This window comes from Geotrypetes seraphini, chromosome 4 (genome assembly GCF_902459505.1).
Source record: "Geotrypetes seraphini chromosome 4, aGeoSer1.1, whole genome shotgun sequence".
Taxonomy (NCBI): domain Eukaryota; kingdom Metazoa; phylum Chordata; class Amphibia; order Gymnophiona; family Dermophiidae; genus Geotrypetes; species Geotrypetes seraphini.
In genome coordinates, this window is record NC_047087.1 from 144,936,356 (window position 1) to 144,949,994 (window position 13,639).

The window sequence follows — 13,639 nt, forward strand, 5'->3', positions numbered from 1 at the left end:
TTTTTCGCAATTTTCTTTCCAGATGCCTGCATAGTTGTTTATCTGATCTCAGAGATTCGGTGAACCAGGGAGAGTTATGGTTTTGTTTTGTTTTCGAGGGTGGATGGGGTGAGTGCGTCCAATGCGTTGGTAATGGCTTGGTTCCAGCTCATTAGCATAGTTGTAGTGCAGTCTGAAGGGGGGTTAGGGTATTCTCAACTAAGTTCCAGAAATGTCTGGTCTTCCTAACACGAGTTTCACTTCCTTTGTGGCCTTGTTGTTCAGGTTCTCAGTTGTGAAATTTAAGCAGAAGTTTAGTAGGTAGTGGTCTGTCCATGGTGTTGGGGTCCATTTGGCATTAATTTAAAAGTTGGCAGGGTACATCTAGGGAATTGTAGTATGTTGTACCCTTGAGGGCAGAGGTGGGGTAGTTCTGGGCTATCTAGGTCCTTTAGCCATGTTTCTACTATGAATGAGAGGTCTAGGTTGTTGGTTGAGATTAGATCATTCAGGAGGAATAGCTTGTTTACTACCGATCTTGTGTTGGCATACATACAGTGGATGGGGGTAAAGGTTTTTCTGTGTTTTGATCCGGTTGATTGTTTTACTGTTTCAAGTTTCAAGTTTTATTAGTGCTTGATAAATCGCTTATTGAATATCTAAGCGATGTACAATTCAAGTAAAATACAAATACACTGACTTTAAATAAAAAACATACTGGGTTATCATACATGAACCGTGAGGGTTAAGGGGGAAAGTTACAATATATTTGTAGAAGAAAATATACATTAAAGGGAAAAATAACTCAAGGAAGGGGAAAAATAAAAAAAAAAATAAAAAAATTGTGGGATATAAGACCTAGGGTCTAAAATTATAAATCTGAGAGTCATATATTAAAAGCATCCTTGAAAAAATAAGTTTTTAAAGCACTTTTAAAGGAAATGAGGTCCTTTATGTCTCTAATGTACTGGGGCATAGAGTTCTATAAGGTAGGGGCAATAATTGAAAACATGTCTTGTCTTCTAGTTCCAATTATTTTTAAAGATGGAACTGTTAACAGATTGTTTGAAGCTGATCGGAGGGTCCATGAAACGTTGTATGGAATGAGCATTCTAGTAATGAACTGAGGTTCATTATAGATCATAGATTTAAAAACTAGCAGTAATATTTTGAGAGTCTATCAGCAGAGGGGTGACATGGTCAAATTTTTTTGCATTGTAAATTAGTTTGATTGCAGTAGTTTGGATGATTTGAAGCCTCCTTTTTTCTTTTTGCGGTATATTAAAAAAAATGGAATTGCAGTAATCGATTTTGGAAATAATCAACGAATGAATCAATATGTTGATAGACTTAGGTTTAAGGAACTTGGATATAGAACGTATCATACGTAATTTATAGAAACATGATTTAACTGTATTCCCTATATTTTCGTGAAATGAAAGCTTGTCGTCCACGATGATACCTAAAATTTTTAACGAAGAATCGGAATCTAAGGGAATGTTGTCTAAGACAAAGGCAGTGTCCAATGAAATGTCCTTTTTCCAAGAGAATAGCATAGATTTTGTTTTTTTGATATTTAAGGCTAATTTGTTGGTGTTCAGCCATTTTTTTATTGAGTCTAATTTCTTGTTGATTATCAGTATTTCGTCTGTGTTTCCTGGATCAATGGGGTGCAATAGTTGGATGTCATTGGTGTAAGCGAAAGCAGTAAAACCGATAGATTGGCAAATGTTTAAAAATGGGGACAAAAAATATTAAAGAGAAGAGGTGAAAGAATGGAGCCTTGTGGAATTCCATATGAGGATGAGAAGGGTTTGTGGATTGGTGGATGGTTTGAAAGGGGTTTGTTTTCTCTGTCTTTTATTGTTGGTGTTTTTGTTCCAGAGTATAGGGATGGTGTTGTGATGGGTTTGAAGGTTCTTTGAAGGAAAATGGGGAGGGGGGAATCAAGGGGTCTGGAGCTCTGTTGTTGGGGTGCCATGAGGGGTGGAGGCTTTTGCTGGAGGATGCGCTGTGCATAGCTGCTAGGCTGGAAAGGCAAATAATTGGGAGAATTTGGGTGAGTGGGAATTTCATTTTGATGGGTTGATGATCTTAAGTGGTGCCTGTAGGAGATGGTATTTTTTTGTTTGTTTGTTTTTGTTTTGTATTTTTGTGTGTGTAAGATAGAGAGAGTGGAGATAGGAAGGTAGGGTGGTGGGATGAAGAGTGTGCAATTCAAAAGATCCGTACCATTAGGGATGTCGGGAGGCGGAGCTCATCTCCCACACTGGCACGATCTGTTCCCTGCTGCGGTAGGCTGTGTCGGTGGGGCAGTTCCCGCTGGCAATGGAGCTGCCCTGAAGAGAGTACAGTTCCAAAGAACTGCGTTGCTAGGGTTGTCGGGAGGCGGAGCTCATCTCCCACACCGGCCCGATATGTTCCCTGCGGTGGTAGGCTATGTCAGTGGGGCAGCTCCTGATGGCAATGGAGCTGCCCTGAAGATCCCTTGTCCCGTTGTCCCCACGCACAGCTTCGGGATGCCAAAATGTCTCGTTTTCAGAGACAGCGTCCCAAAGCTTTGTATGGGGACAACAGGACATGCAATCGCGGGATAATGGGCTCTCTCCATGCTTCCCCATCTGCCGCCGCAACAACAGCTACCTGGCTGGCCCGGAACTTCCTTTCCAACGTCAAAATTGACGTCGGGGAGAAGGCTTCTGGGCTGGCACCTGGACATGCCTTTCCTGTGGTTGTTGTGATGGGCAGGAAATAGCAGCAGGCAGCGGCGGACCAGGGGGGAGCAGAAGAATCAGCAGTATGCTTCGTATGGAGGGAGGAAGGCTTCAGAAGGAGGGAGGCAGACAGACAGGCAGGCTGTTGGTTGCTAAGCTTTCTCATATTCAGCGCGGCAGGGAGGGAGGGAGGCTGGCTGGCTTCGGGGGAGGGAAGCAGACAGACAGGCAGGCTGTTTGTTGCTGAGCTTTCTCATATTCAGCCCGGCAGGGAGGTTGGCTGGCTTTGGGGGAGGGAGTGGGACACAGGCTGGAAGGCAGAGAGAGGGGACATAGGAAGGAGGGAAGGAGGAAGGAAGGAGAGAAAGATGCAGAGAAAGGGAGGGGGTTGTAAGCAGAAGAAAGACTAGAAAAGGAAAGCCTGGACCAAAGGAGAAAGACAGGAGGCAGATGCAGGACTATGAGAGGTTCAGACAGAGGGGGAAAGATCCTAAGGAAGAACAGAGAGATGCAAGATCATAACAGAGGAGGGAGACCTGGAACAAAGGTACAAAGGAGTATTGCCACTGGATCTGGAGAGGGCAAAAAGAGAGATCTGGACCTAAAGGGGAAGGGGCTGGATTGTGAAAGAAATGTTGGATAAGAAAGAAAGAAAGAAATATTGGATGCACAGTAAGAAGGAAGTGCAACCAGAGACTCATGAAATCACCATACAAAAAGGTAGGAAAAATGATTTTATTTTCAATTTAGTGATCAAAATGTGTTAGTTTTGAGAATTTATATTTTGCACTATATTTGTCTATTTGTCTTTTTAAATTTTTTAATGAATCTTTATTCCATTTTAAAACTTACAAAAAGTGTAATACATAATAACCACCTTTTACACTTTAAAACAACACTTAATATTCTCTCAAAACATATGTAGCTCAATTACCCCTCCTCCTCCCTGCCCAACAATTATCTGCAATTTAAAGAACCCAAACAAGAAGTACCCCTCCCCTCCCCAACCCCCCTACCTTGGAAGTGCATAATCAAAGGGAAGAAAATAATATTAATTCTTTACAGTATTTTGTTAATGGCTCCCAAACAACACTAAATTTTTTAAAATGCCCCTCCTAAATAGCTATTACATGTTTCATTTTAAAGATATGACATAATGAATTCCACTAAAAAGTGTAACTCAGCCTGTCCCAATTTTTCCAGTTTTTTGTGATATGCTGTATGACAACCCCTGACATAATGAGTAAAAGTTTGTTATTAGAAGAAATCCGACTCTTAACTCTCATTGAAGTACCAAATAATATATTGTCGTATGATAATGCCACCGGATTTTCCATTAAATTATTCACTTGGCCCCAAATGGATTTCCAAAAACTGAGAATCAACGGACAATAATATAATAAATGATCTAGTGTTCCAGCTTTAAGATAACAGTGCCAGCATCTATTAGACTTTGAGCTATCTAACTTTTGTAAATGAACTGGGGTCTAATATGATCTATGTAACAAAAAAAACAAGTTTGTCTCATAGATGCCAACGCTGTACATCTCATCTTCCAAGCCCAAATTCGTGGCCATTGAGACGCAGTAATTTGATGCTTAATCTCAATGCTCCAAATGTCCCACAGACCAGTCTTTGGTTTCTTATTTAAAAATTCAGATATTAATTTATATCACTGAGTGGCCTGGTGACCCAGGAAGTCCACCTGGAAGCATAAGAGCGACAGACTATACTGATTACTAAAAGTTATCCATTGATTTTATTTTCAATTTAGTGATCAAAATATGTTAGCTTTTAGAATTTATATCTGCTGTTTATATTTTGCACTACATATGTCTATTTTTCTATAGTTACTGAGGTGACATTGCATATTTTAAAGTCATCTGCCTTGACATCTTTGAAAAAAACCTGAAACTCGTAAATGATAATTAACGTTTTCTCTGCGTACAGTGTGCTTTGTGATTTTTTAAATTTTATGGTTACCATTATGAATTAATAAGATATTGTGTGTACATGAAAAAATGAATGGAAAAAATGGGGGCGGGGCTGGGGCAGGGCTAGGGCGGGATTAGGGGTGGGGCTAGGGCGGGTTGGGCGGGACTGAAAATGAATAGATGTCCGGTTTTGATGAAAAATAATAAATGGTCACATTATGCATGGTCCAGGCCAGAGACCAGTAAGAGTTGCTGCTGAGCTGAGAGACATTCAAGTATGTGGGGTGCCGCAGGGCTCAGTGCTTGGATCCGTGCTCTTTAACATCTTTATAAATGATCTGGACATAGGTACGACGAGCGAGGTGATTAAATTTGCGGATGATACGAAGTTATTCAGAGTAGTAAAAACGCAGGGGGATTGCAAAGATCTGCAACGTGACATAATCAAGCTCGAGGAATGGGCATCGACATGGCAGATGAGGTTCAACATGGATAAGTGTAAAGTGATGCATGTCGGTAACAAAATCTCATGCACAAATACAGGATGTCCGGGGCGGTACTTGGAGAGACCTCCCAGGAAAGGGACTTGGGAGTTCTGATCGACAAGTCGATGAAGCCGTCCACACAATGTGCGGCGGCAGCAAAAAGGGCAAACAGAATGCTAGGAATGATAAAGAAGGGGATCATGAACAGATCAGAGAAGGTTATCATGCCGCTGTACCGGGCCATGGTACGCCCTCACCTGGAGTACTGCGTCCAGCACTGGTCACCGTACCTGAAGAAGGTTAAGGGGCTGGAGGAGCTGCCGTACAGCGAAAGATTAGAGAAACTGGGCCTCTTCTCTCTCGAACAGAGGCGATTGAGAGGGGACATGATCGAAACATTAAAGGTACTGAAGGGGATAGACTTAGTAGATAAGGACAGGTTGTTCACCCTCTCCAAGGTAGGAAGAACAAGAGGGCACTCTCTAAAGTTAAACGGGGATAGATTCCATACAAACGTAAGGAAGTTCTTCTTCACCCAGAGAGTGGTAGAAAGCTGGAACGCCCTTCCAGAGGCTCTTATAGGGGAAAACACCCTCCAAGGATTCAAGACAAAGTTAGACAAGTTTCTGTTGAACAAGAACGTGCGCTGGTAGGGCTAGTCTCAGTTAGGGTGCTGGTCTTAGGCCAGAGGGCCGCCGCATGAGTGGACTGCTGGGCATGATGGACCACTGGTCTGACTCAGCAGTGACAATTCTTATGTTCTTATGTTGTGGCCTTGCAAAAGTAGACCACCTGAGGACACTGCTATTTTATTTATTTATTCAATATTTTAGCTCGTCCTCCCAAAAGGCTCAAAACCGGTTATAAATCAAGATACTCAAACATTTTTCCCTATCTATCTTGGTGGGCTCACAGTTTATCTAATATATCTGGGGCAGTGGAAGATTAAGTAACTTGCCTAGGGTCACAAGGAGCAGCACAGGGTTTGAAACAGGATGCCACATTTTCCTCATGTTATGTTTATAGAACTAGCTTTGAGTATTGTTTCCTCCCTGCCTGTGAACAGGAGCCCATAATGGACACCTTTAATAAATATTATTTGCTTCCACTGTAATTTGCTGAGTGTGTGTGGCTTATGTAATATAGTAAGTGAATGCAGTTTACAGAATTATATGGCGCAGGACCTGCTTACATTGGAAAGTTGGTCCTCAACCTGGCAGCTAGGCTTCAATGCTAAGAAATGTCTATGCAGGACGTACTTCTTGAACGGAGAAACTTTAACTAGGACTTCAGCAAAACGAGATTTAGGAGTAATCATCAGTGCAGACATGAAAACTGCCAATCAAGTGGAGAAGGCTTCATCTAAGGCAAGGCAGATATTGGGTTGTATCAATAGAAGTTTCGTCAGCTGAAAGCCTGAAGTCATAATGCCGTTGTATAGGGCCATGGTGAGACCTCATGTGGAGTACTGTGTGCAATTCTGGAGGCCATATTACAGTAAAGATGTGCGCAGAATTGAATCGGTTCAGCGGACGGCCACCAGGATGATCTTGGGGCTCAAGGGTCTCGCGTACGAAGAGAGACTGAACAAATTGCAGCTCTACACTCTCGAGGAACGTAGGGAGAGGGGAGACACGATTGAAACATTTAAGTACCTCACGGGACGTGTCGAAGTGGAAGATGATATTTTCTTTCTCAAGGGACCCTCGGCCACCCGCTCAAACTCAGGGGCGGAAAATTTCATGGCGACACCAGAAAGTATTGCTTCACAGAGAGAGTGGTTGATCATTGGAACAAGCTTCCAGTGCAGGTGATCGAGGCAGACAGCATGCCAGACTTTAAGAATAAATGGGATACCCATGTGGGATCCCTACGAGGGTCAAGATAAGGAAATTGGATCATTAGGGCATAGACAGGGGGTGGGTAAGCAGAGTGGGCAGACTTGATGGGCTGTAGCCCTTTTCTGCCATCATCTTCTATGTTTCTATGTTTCTATATCTTATCTGGCTCCACAGCGCGCCCTCACTCAGGTTACCACAGGAGGATAAAATGACTTGCCCAAAGTCACAAGGAGCTGCATTGGAAATTTAACTCTGTTTCCTAAGTTCTCAGCACACTGCACTAACCATTAGGCTACTTATTTATTGAATCTGGCCCTATGTGTCTTTATAAAATAAGTACGAGTATAAGTATATTGAATAAGTACAAGTATAAGTTTATTGACCGGATGGGCCCATGTGCCTAAGGCCCCGCCCACAGGAGGGGCCTAATGCTACTGGGCCTATTCAGGTTGGTCCAGGCGCCTCAGGCCCCAGCTGTGGGCGGTGTTTGAGCCACCTGGGCCAATCAGGCCCTAAGGCTAGCCATTCAAGGGATGGCTGGCCTGCCGGACGGATGGGCTTGGCACCCGTCCGTCCGTCCAACTAATTTAAGATACGGGGAGGGGGATTGTGGGGGGTCAGAGGAATCGAGAGGTCAAGGGGGTCTTGCGGGTCAGCGGGAGGGGGCCAATCAGGGGTTCGAGGGGGTCATTCGTGGGAGGGGGTGCATCGAGGGCAGGAGAGCCTGGATTCCCTCGTGCCTGTATCTTAGTGAGGGTGGGGGTAGGGGGTTCACCTGTGCAGGAGGGCTTGGGCTTCCTCTTGCCCAATCGTTATCGGCGGGGGGTTGCCGCCGGGCAAGAGGGCTTGGGCTCCCTCTTGCCCAGATCGAGTCACGGGGGTGGGCTGATTGCTGCAGGTGAGATGACTCATCTCTCCTGCCGTGATGGTGATCACCCACCCTCCTCCGAACCGCGGCACTTCAGGGTGAGGATCGCTGGCAGGGGAGATGCCTTGCCGCGATTCTCACCCTGATGTGCCGAGGTTCGAAGGGGGGTGGGTGATCAACCATCGATAGTTTCAGTAGGTGATAGGCAGGTTGCAGGGGCCGCTGAGCTGCAGCGATCAGCTCAGCGGCCCCTTTTTCGGCACTTAGACCTATTTTGACTTGGTCTAAGTCAAAACATATAAGTGCCAACTAGGCAACCTGTCAAAATGTTTGGTTATACCTGCTGCATGCCTAGGTGTAGGTCGGCCCACCTCCCGCCCTTTCCCCTCCTCTAAAAATGCCTCTTTTCACTCTATGCGTTTAGAGGCAGGGGAAAGGCCTAAGCTGGTTTTAGATACGTCTAAAACCAGCTTTGATTCTGGGTACTTGGACGATCAGGCTTTTTAATCGTCTAAGTACCCATTTAGTCTACTTTTTAGACGTTTATTTTTTTTGATTATGAGCCCCATTAGTTTTAAAGTTGTATAAGAAAAAGTTTATTGATTTGCACAAAACATAGAGTATAGAGCACAAGCACTTTAAAAAACTAAGGTCTAATGATGAATAAAAGCCAGAAAGAGAAACAAGCCTTCAAATAATTTGGCTGGTGGTTGGCTGGAACTGAAGACCATAGAGGGACTTAGAAATGTATTATCTGAAAAAAGAAAGATTGCTTAGAAATTAGGCACTTTGAAGTTTATTATATGCCGTTGTGGATTGATGGTGTATATTACATAGACGTCATAAACAGCATTGGGCTATCTTAATACAACAGTATACTTATAGGCAATCATAGATAGGCAGCACAGCAAAGAAAAATGGGAAGACCCAATAATCCACAGTGAAAACAATCCACCGATGAAAACAAAAACAAAAAATTGTGGATACAGATGTTCTGGAGATAATTTATTATACACTGACATATAAAAACATGAAAATGCAATAGATAGGTGCCACTTCCAGAAACACGGTGAGCAGGGATCCTAGACACCAGAAATGTAAGCAAGGGTTTAACAGGCCTACATTTCTGGTACCTAGGATCCTGTCAAAATCGTGGCCAGTGGCGCATAGTGATGCTGAAGTCCGGCAGCGCCCCTAAACATGCTCACTTCCAGGCTTCAGTGTCACCATGTGCCGCTAGCTGCCAGGGACCTAGACACTGGTCCTAGAGGCTGCATAGTGTCACAAACCCGAGCCCAAGGCCGGCCTTGTGCCAGGGAAGAATCATAAAAAACATCCCCTGAAACTGGTCCGGGCTAACCACGTTGTCCCTGTTAGGTGTAACACTGCCGGTGCCGCTTTATACAATGGCCCCGGTCAGCGCCCAGAATAACTGGCGTCTCATGTGCTTCCAGTAGAAGTTGGAAGTCCTGCTGGTTTCTCAGTCACTCAAGAAATATAAAAGAGTCAGGATCAAAGAAGTTCAAAAGCAAAAAAATAAAGTCTTAATTTATTGACTTCACAAAATCCTGCACAGGTTTTAATCCATTTACTCCATGGACAAAAGCAAACAGGAACAAAAAAACTGGGTTGTTAAAACAAACACCCCCACACCTTCTTTCCAAGTATCACAGGTGAGTAGTTCCTTAAACTGTAATAGATCAGTCTTAATGAGTCTGCCTTAGCAAGCAGGCAAGAATAAAGTTATAACACTTCCTTTCAGGAATGAAAGTGTTGCGCCCAGGCCTGGATTGAGGCAGGCCTGGCCCCCAACCAACTCAGCAGTAGTTGGTGGGGGAGGGGGAGTAGCAGAATCCACTAATTTAAATCTGTGTTTAAACAGAATGCCACAAATGGCCCCACAATCCCTCCCAAGGATCTTGTGTGGATTCTCCCCAAACTATCACCCCTGCCTAAAGTTTCAAATTGCAGTTTCCCTTAAGGTTCAGAGGCAAACACAAAACCAAAATTGTTCAGCAAAATAAACTGGGTTAAAGTTTTCCACTTCAGGCACCATGCAGTGAGCCCAGCACTGCTCACTGGATTCACACAGGTGCAAACGAGTTCCAATAAACAAACTCAAACAGTTCACAAACTAAAGCACAACCAAGCAAAACCATTGTACTTAGCTTTCCTCCATAGCACAAGGTTCTGTATCCATGCTATAGTCCCCAAATTCCATGGACTCTGGTTCAGCTAACTGGTTGGCTTCAGAGACAGGGGCTGCATCAAGCATTTCAACATCTAGGCAAGGCTGAGGTTCAGTAGAGCTATCCTGACAACCTCCTTCCTGGGCTGACCCAGGGCAGACTGCCTGCTTCCTCCTTAGTGCTGCCTCCAGAGCACTGAGGCGACCACGCCCCATTCTTTGAGAGGGCAGGGCAACCTGAAGCTTCTGCTTAGGTTTCACAGTGCTTCTCATTAAGCCCTGCAGCTGTGTGTTAGCTGAGCTAGTGTCATTGTGTTGGGGCTGTTCCAGGCTGTTCCCCTCAGAATCCTCACCTCCCCAGGGTTTTGTAGACTGGGTTTTAAATGGGAATGCAGAGCTTTCCTTCTTACTGGAGTCTAGCCTGTCACACTGGTTGGCCCTCTTTAAGGCTAGGCTAGGTTTAGACAAAGCCTTACCTGGCACAAGCCTAGCTTTAGGGCTGGGGTTGTGACATAGGCAGGAACAGGACCAGGAAGCACAGGCTGTGTTCAGACCTGCTTTAGAACATATCCTGGTGAAAACTTTAAATCCTCCATTTTGTAAGAGGCTGGCTAAACAGGGTAGAGGGCAGCCTCAGCTGAAAGAAGTCCGGCCCCTGAGTAGGACTGGGCTTGATATAGCAGCTTTGCAGCATTTGGAAAGCTGGCTGTCCAGGAGAAGGGGAGAAACAGGAGAAACTCTCAGGTGGAAGGAGCCTCCAATTCCTCCAGAGCCCAAGGATGTTGAAATGCTGGACACAGAGTCAGAAGGAACAATCCTGGTAAGCCCAGAACATGAAGCAATGGAATGGAGTGCTTTACCAGAGGTGGGACTGAGTGAAGAAATGGATGTTAGTTGATTTAATCATGCACGCTGTTTGGCATAGCGTGCTTTGAGGTGAACTTTTCTTTTTGGTTTATTTTTGAATGTTGCCATTTCTTCTGGGACAATAAGGATTTTCCTTGAGCATGCTAGCTAAGGGATGTATGCTAGCAAAGTGTTTGCTTTGATTGGAAGTTTTTTTTTCCTTGTTGCCAAGATGGCTCCTGTGAAAGAACTTCAGCAATTTCTTTCATAGAGTGGGAATATCCTGAAGGCTGGGGCAGGATTTGCCCAACACCTTAACGGAGGGTTTGCGGGTTATTTGCTCTTTGCAACAAGGAGCCGTTTTTGCAAATCCGCCAGTCTTCTGCCACTGCATTTGAAAGAGCAGTGCTGCACATTGTAGTGTGCCATAGTTTGCATTTCAATTTGCAAGGAAGACTTTTGGGAGTTAAAGACTGCCAGAGACTCTGTTATACCTGGGACATTAGTAAAAGAACTTTGAGTGAATTAACCAGACCAGGCTGGTAAACACAGTATTATTTTGTTTGCACTATTATTGCCATGACTTTTTGAGACTGTTTCTTTTCATGCATTTTTGTTTGGACCTGTTCGGATGGACAATAAATTTGAGTTCTTTCTTTTGAAACCTACCTGTGTGAAGCCATATTGTGTTGAATACAGGATAGCTTATCCACAACAGGGTCTTCCTCCCTCTTGGGGAAGCACGCTGGGAGAATATTTTAAGCGTGGGCCGGTTACCGCAAGCCTCGAGGGCCGGCCACGCTACAATAGCAATAGCTTTTTTTTTTTTTAAATGAGGGGTTAACTGGGTTTCAAGGCACAACCAATTATCGTGACACATAAACCACTTACATTAGGCGCCTGCTGGTGCCTAACATAAGTCTACTTGTTTGTGAATCCTGGCCATACTGCATAAAAGAGCTGTTGTGTTCCTGGGTGTCTACTTTTTACATGTGTATACACCTTTGTAATTGTATAAGAACCCTTTTCTGCATCTAAAACGTTCTTGACATCTGAAAACTGCTTTAAATACTTAATTACCCCTTTATTGCAAACCAAATAAGAGTTGGGTGTAGTCACATGACAATATCTGTCAAATCAGAGTGTTGATTTTTCTTAACCATTTTATAATATTAGTTGCTAATAATGATTACCACTTACCAATTGTGGCCGATATTGCTAGGTAGGATATTGATGTCCAGAAGATAGCCATTAGGGTGCCTTTTGGAATAGCAACAGCAGGATCCTAGCAAAACAATAAGTAACTATCATATACTGCAATCAACAAAATCAATTTTTCTTTTTAAATATCACAAGCTCAAGCTGGATGATATTTGAAAGAGTTTAACCAAGCAAGAGATGGGAGAGGGCTACAGGCTGATTTGGGATTGAGGGGGAAGGATTCAGGAGTATTACAATCAAGTGTGTCGGGGAGGGGGTTTGGGAGGGCTACGATCACGTATGGAAGGGGTTCAGGAGGGGAGATGCTCTTGGGAGGGAATGGACTTTGGTAGCAGCACTGGCAAAAAAGTGCAGCCAATATTCAGTCTTCTTGCCTGGTTAGTAAACTGGGCAGCCAGCTGATATTGCACTTGGCCATTTGAATTTAGGTCATGTCCAGAGCCTGCACAGAGCCCTTATATGCAGTACTGGTACCAAATAGATACCAGCACTGAATATGGGGGCCTATTTCAGCTGGTGGTGGTAAGCATTTAAAACAATGACCACTGCCAGCCGAATATCAGAAGATATTTACCGTTACAGCTACAGTTCTTTGTTACCATTACAGCTATAGTTCTCTGTTGATTCTTGGTAACTGACTTTGGTTTTATCTTGAAATTCTACTCCTGATGTTACCTTTACCTTGGATTTCTGATATTAACTGGACACTCATTGCATGGAACTTACCTACCATGACCTAGTCAGTAATGACAATTATCCTTTGGAATACCAGTGAAGACCTCATGGCCCAGCATTCCCCTGCCCTCTCCCCAGTTTCCACAAAAAATCACCCCCTACTTTTCTGTCCTCAACATAGAGCACTAGATAATCCAGGCAGGAGAAAGCTGAGAATCTCTATTCTAGAGATGAAATCACAGATTTTCCAGAATTTATGATCTACTTTTTAAATAAATTGGGAGGGCGCTGACATCATCATCCAAGATGGCCGCTTGAACATTGGGCTCTGTGCACCTCACCTGTTTTTCAGCTATTATTGGCGTCCTGCCCTGTGGTTAGTGATTCTCTTTTGCTTCCCCTTCTCGGCGCTGGTGTGGTGCATCACCTCATACCCGGGATGGCCCAATTGGGAAAACACACCATTAAAGATTATGTGTATCAAACACATGCAAGAGATAGCCCGAAATCACGTGCAGGCCAAGCGACTGGTGCACTAGTGGCTCCTTCTTCAGAGGACACCATTTCCGAACTCCGGGACATGTTTCAGGAGATCCAAATTGATCTTTGGGCCGTTCGTGCTGATTTAACCGCCTTAGCATTGGACCTCCATAGGGAAATCACGGATTTGGGGAGATGGGTGGATGAATCTGAGGGCCGTATAGAGGAACAACAAGCAGATATTACCCGATTAGACACCTTACATGAGGATTACCTGCCAACCCAGCTGTATCTCATCGATAAGACTGAAGACCTAGAAAACCGCAGTCAGCAGTCCAACATCCAGATCCGCAGCCTTCCTGAATCGGTGGACTTTATGGACTGTGCTGCAGTGGTTAGATGGATTGC

At 44.2% G+C, this 13,639-nt stretch overlaps 1 protein-coding gene across 5 annotated transcripts in view; it reads right to left on the bottom strand.

The window, feature by feature from the left end:
* Window positions 1–13,639, bottom strand: part of SLC12A3 (solute carrier family 12 member 3) — a 757,364-nt gene that overhangs the window by 472,582 nt on the left and 271,143 nt on the right. For all 5 annotated transcript variants that reach the window (XM_033941365.1, XM_033941364.1, XM_033941363.1 and 2 more), the window contains one exon: window positions 12,056–12,140. In XM_033941365.1, coding sequence (XP_033797256.1) covers window positions 12,056–12,140 — 85 coding nt within the window. The remainder of the gene's footprint in view (window positions 1–12,055; window positions 12,141–13,639) is intronic.